General features: G+C 42.5%; 1 protein-coding gene across 2 annotated transcripts; it reads left to right on the forward strand.

Annotated features, from left to right (window-relative positions):
• The first annotated feature begins 1187 nt into the window (after positions 1 to 1187).
• Positions 1188 to 5035, forward strand: LOC124699889 (organic cation/carnitine transporter 7-like). 2 transcript variants are annotated; one of them, XM_047232118.1, is made up of 6 exons: positions 1188 to 1301; positions 2069 to 2406; positions 2669 to 2906; positions 2980 to 3508; positions 3590 to 3792; positions 4620 to 5035. In XM_047232118.1, exons 2-6 carry the CDS (start codon positions 2099 to 2101, stop codon positions 4827 to 4829), a joined length of 1488 nt encoding a protein of 495 aa, XP_047088074.1. In that variant the 5' UTR covers positions 1188 to 1301; positions 2069 to 2098; the 3' UTR covers positions 4830 to 5035. The 2 variants fall into 2 exon arrangements, with proteins under 2 accessions (XP_047088074.1, XP_047088073.1); XM_047232117.1 differs by having other exon boundaries at positions 1208 to 1305.
• Positions 5036 to 5415: the final 380 nt, after the last annotated feature.

Consider the following 5415-nt stretch of genomic DNA (forward strand, 5'->3'; position numbering starts at 1 on the left):
ATTTTCCAAAAAAATCAGATTTTTTAATTTTTTTTGCTATTTGTTTTGAATTTTTTATTAAATCAAGAGCATCTACACCTGGGTTCAGAAATGCCTTGTCCCGCATAGTCTACCTATCAAAAACAAGTAATCACAATAGGACACAACAGACACATAAGTTGTACAACACCACGTTGGCCCAGCGTCCCTGCCACGGGCGCTGAACCGTCTCGAAAACTCGATCTCGCGTCTAACCTACAACCAATGTCTAGTCTATTTTAGCTACTTCTGGTGCCTTTATATATTAGACTAGGCTACAAGAGTTTGGCTAGAACATGTAATTCTTCCTTAACTACAGGTCTAACTATAACACAACTGCTACACATATTCAACATATCTTAGCACATACGATGCAGATAATCATGGGGCAATAGCAGGTCACTTTCGAGATGGTCGATCATGATGTACATAGAACACCCGACCGTATGGTCGGTCTGAGCATAATTTGTAAATATTCCGCCTCGGTTTTGGTTCCTTGCTCGGCTCGTGCATCTACTGCTAACTTGAAGAGGCTTCGTGAGGATCTATGGTGTGGTCTAAAGAAAGAGCCATTTCCCGGCAGGTACCCGTACGTTGGCAGTGATGACGAGATGATAGACAAGGGCGAACTGCTTCGAGGTGGGTGGTTTTCCAAGGATCCCAAGCTCACCACCATTTGGGAGGCCATGGCTTCGGTGACCGTTCTTCTCTGAGAATGACGAGTGCTTGTTGCGCGACTTAGGAGGCCAAGTCGTTGGCGTCGACACGAGCCTTGATGTATGCGATTTGAAAGAGTCAACTTGGGAGAGCAGAAAGTGTGTGGAGTGGGTGGAAAACATGGCCAGTACTACTAGCGGACGGATAGTGTCCGCTTGGCCCTAATCAAACCCAAATTTGAGGTCAAAGTGAAGCAAAATTGACCATCCTGATAATCGGTTTGGGGGCGTCGATTGGACCATAGTCTTACGAAACAAACAAATGAAGGCAAAATTAGGTGATATTGAAGTTACCATGGAATGGTCAGTCTTTTTAAAGTTGCCAAGTTAGATTTTTCATAGTTAGAGTAAAACAGAATAAAGATGAGAAAGTTAATTTTTTTATCTCTTATTAAGAATTATTTTCTCATATGCTTGTCCCCTCCTTCACTTTCCGTTCATTTCAGTCTAAAAAATAAATACAAGCCGTTCAATCCTCCCCTCCTTTCCGTTTCCGTCTCGTCCTCTACCGCCGGCTGCTGCTGACCCTGCCGCTGTTGCTGCTTTCCGTCCGGGCCTCCCTTTCCTGTACGTACGTGCTCCACTCGCCTCTAATTGTCCATGCTTTGTCGCTTGATTTACGGACCAACGCTATTCCTCTTCGCGTGCGTGCGGCTCTCGTTTGGTTCGAGCACTGCGGCAGCTCGGTGCTGGGAGCCGTCGAGACGCAGGGTCCATCTTCAAGCAGTGATCTTTTTGTTCTTCGATTCGATCCAGTTATGGGACCTGCTCTCTCTGAGCTTAGTTGGTCCATGTCAGGTGCTGTGTCGATTCGGCAGATCCACCCGTATATCACAAACAGATCCAGCAGAACTGACGCTAGAGTTCAGACGCTTCAGCAGCTTCAGCTTCTCACCTATTTGTGTTCAGACCTCATGATTAGATTTGCCACCATTTTTATTTTCCTGAAAAATACAGGCTACTCATTCAATCACAAATGCACTACAGTAACATTGTACTACTAGAACTATAGGGCGCCTTTTTTTTTGGGCGCCTTTTTATTTTGTTTACCTAACTGCACATCTAACTGTTCGCCAAACTGAATGTGAGTAGGGGCAGCCAAAACGGACTAGGTCTGGCAGGCCATTGCTCTTATCACCCTCAGATGCACTGGAGTGTGTAGATTCAGTGTTGCATGTTTATCATGCAGAAACAAACTCTAGGTGCATATTTAACTTTCAGTTCTCTTACCCTCAAAAAAAAAAAAACTTTCAGTTCTCTTCATATATGCAGTAAATCTACTTATAATTTGGCATCTCTAGTATTTACTTATTGTTTGTGTGTACTATTTGCAGCTGGAGGTTGAGACCAAAGCAAATAATTACATGACAACAAGTTTCGGTACAAGATTGGCTGAACCAACACCCACTGCTAACATGGAAACATACACCACGGATGACGCGCTTGCAGCCATGGGATTTGGGAAATTCCAAGCTCTTGTTCTTGCTTATGCAGGCATGGGTTGGGTTGCAGAAGCCATGGAACTCATGCTATTGTCGTTTGTTGGACCATTGGTTCGGGAGGAATGGAATGTCTCCGCCCAGGATGAGAGTCTGCTCTCAAGTGTAGTGTTTGTTGGCATGTTAATAGGAGCATGTAGTTGGGGTTATATTTCTGACACATATGGGCGAAGGTAAGTATCTACTCTTGTAAGTGCTTCCATGTTTCGGTGTTCTAGTACAACCATTTCTATATTTGACAATGTTCTGTGGACTCTGTTATTCTGAATTTGACTGATATTCTTGATCTACGATTATGCAACTTCGGCATGACCGGTCTGTTTTGGAATTGTAAAATAATTTCAGTACTATATATGGTGGACGGGTTTATAGTTGAAAACTTGCAACGGTGTACCAAATTAACCCCTAAACAGAACTGTATTTTTCTTGTTTCAGGACTGGTTTACTGTATTCAACTCTGTTTACTTCTGGGATGGGTTTCCTCAGTGCTTTGTCTCCCAACTATTTATGTCTGATGGCTCTTCGATTTCTCGTTGGCATAGGAGTGGGTGGCGGGCATGTGTTCTCGTCTTGGTTTTTGGAGTTTGTTCCTGCACAAAATCGTGGCACTTGGATGATAGTTTTTTCCTTTTTTTGGACTATTGGCACAATCTTGGAGGCTTCGCTTGCATGGGTATCACACTGATACTTCCTAATTTATATTTTGAACTATTAATGAAGTCTTATACAGTTTATTCCTACTGCAGGTTGTCTTATCAGCATTGAGTTGGAGGTGGTTGCTAGCTTTGACTGCCCTTCCTTGTTTTCTCTTGCTTCCTTTCTTTGGAATTACACCAGAATCGCCACGCTATCTATGTGTTCAAAATAGAATGTCTGATGCAACACTTGTTCTGGAGAGAATTGCTAGGACAAACCAGGCAGATCTTCCTCCTGGAACTCTCAGATACCAACGAGACAGCGAAGTTGATCATAGTGCTCTTACCTCTGAGATAGATCATCTTCTTCCAGTCAGAGAGGAGTGTGCAGATGATAATGCCATAAGCTCCAAATCTGGTAGTGCTGTTGCATTGCGCAGTCTACTGTCACGGAAATTGTGCAGATCAACTCTTCTGCTTTGGTTTGCTTTCTACGCTAGTTCCTTCGCTTACTATGGACTAGTCTTGCTGACTTCGCAACTGAGTGATGCAAATAGTAGCTGCGCATCTGGGCTGGGATATGTGAATAGTGAAGAAGATGCCAACCTTTACAAAGATACATTCATTACAAGTTTTGCAGGTAGCATATAGAAGTCCGTTTCTTCACAGTGTGACTGGCTGCTGTTTATATCACTTACTCATCACTCTACTATTCTATCAGAGTTTCCGGGTTTAGTTGTGTCTGCTGTTCTTGTTGACTGGTTCGGCCGAAAAGCTACAATGTGGTGCTTGCTCTTTGCATGCTGTGGTTTTCTTGGACCACTTGTGTTTCATCAGACTGAGCTATGGACAACTGCCCTTTTATTTGGTGCCCGCGGCTGTGCCATTGGTAGCTTCACAGTTCTATGTTTATATGCCCCAGAGGTTCGTATTGGCTTTTTATGGCATTTAGTAAATGTGTTTTTTGGTGACTTGGTTTTCATAGTATGTTTTGAGTTTAATATGTTAGGCCAGGTGTATTCAGATGGTAGTTTCGCTTATTGGGTATTCTTGGATAGGTTTCCATCGGAAGTTCTAAAGCAGAAATGCAATATCCTGACAGTAGGTGTACCATAATAATATGAGTCAATGTAGGTAGAAATATTCCAAATAATTCACATCTGCTAAGCAATTGAGCATTCTCCTGCAATCACTAGGGTGTTTTTTTTCTTCCAATGTCCTTGTTAGATCCTAAATTAAATCACCAATGACACATCTGAATCTTGAAGTGTCCATTACTGTCTTCACTGCTAGACAGATAACTCCGGCTAGAGAACTGAGTTCTAGCTCAGTGGCAAGGCAAGCGAGTGCGCAGCCAGCCCACCCGGGTTCGATTGCCCCATGCGCGGTAATTTCGCTGCAGGAGCGAATAAACCGGGAAAGTCTCATCCTACCTAACAACGTATAGCCAAGGGAGGGATCATTCCCCCGTTGGTCAACGTTTTTTTAGATAACTCCGGCTAAATAAGTCTACGATTTTGGTCCATTCTGCAGACTATGGGCTAAGTTAGTTATCTCTTGTGGTCTGCCCATCTTACGGTTTTGGCTATGCTAAGTGCTCAATATTTTTAGCTGATTAATTTTAATATCACATAAGAGATAAGAACAATCACTGCATCCGTTCTTATCTGATGAAGCCTTGAAGAGAAGTTGCAATAGTTTTTTTTTAAACAGTTTTTCATTTGAGCTAATTTATTTTCTTGCCTTTCCAGGTATATCCAACCTCAGTACGCTCGACTGGTGTTGGAATTGCAACCGCCATTGGTAGAATCGGTGGTATTGTTTGCCCCCTTGTAGCCGTTGGGATGCTGAGAAGCTGCCATCAAATGGAAGCCATCGTTGTGTTTGAGGTGGTGTTATGCCTCGCTGCAATTGCTTGCATGCTCTTCCCTGTAGAGACCAAGGGCCGTCATATGAACTGATGGTGCAGGGGTCACGGTGCCAAAGGAAAAACACTTCAATTCATCTCTGTTCATAAAATTTATCACACTGCTAATGTTATGTACACACATCGTTACAAATATTCACAGTGATATAGTATTATGTATAGTATTTTAGTAGATATGACGATGAAGATTCCTCAAAATATATTTTGGGGTTTCAGATGTTATTGAACATTATTTTGTGAAGTCCTCCCTCTGAAAAGCAGGACTATGGTATATGTATGAATGTATGCATCAATTCTTTCAACGGGATTAAGTGTCAACTGGCATTTTTATCAGTAACTTCTGTTGAATTCTCATGTTGATTTGGTCCCAAGCGCAGCTGAAGTCAGAGTGGCAGGAGGACTATGGGAAGTGCTGAATTGGATATGGACCAATGGACCACAGATGCAAAATTTATACAATAATAAGCTTGATTGGCCTTTGAAACCTCGCAGTTTATATCATTAACAAAGATCTGATTATCTGAAACGAACAAGCAATTTTGAGCATGAAGACATAATGTGAGCTCCTGGAACAAGGCATGAACGCTCAGAATGTTAAGTGGTACTCTGGCGCTAGTAGT

This window comes from Lolium rigidum, chromosome 3 (genome assembly GCF_022539505.1).
Source record: "Lolium rigidum isolate FL_2022 chromosome 3, APGP_CSIRO_Lrig_0.1, whole genome shotgun sequence".
NCBI classification, from domain to species: domain Eukaryota; kingdom Viridiplantae; phylum Streptophyta; class Magnoliopsida; order Poales; family Poaceae; genus Lolium; species Lolium rigidum.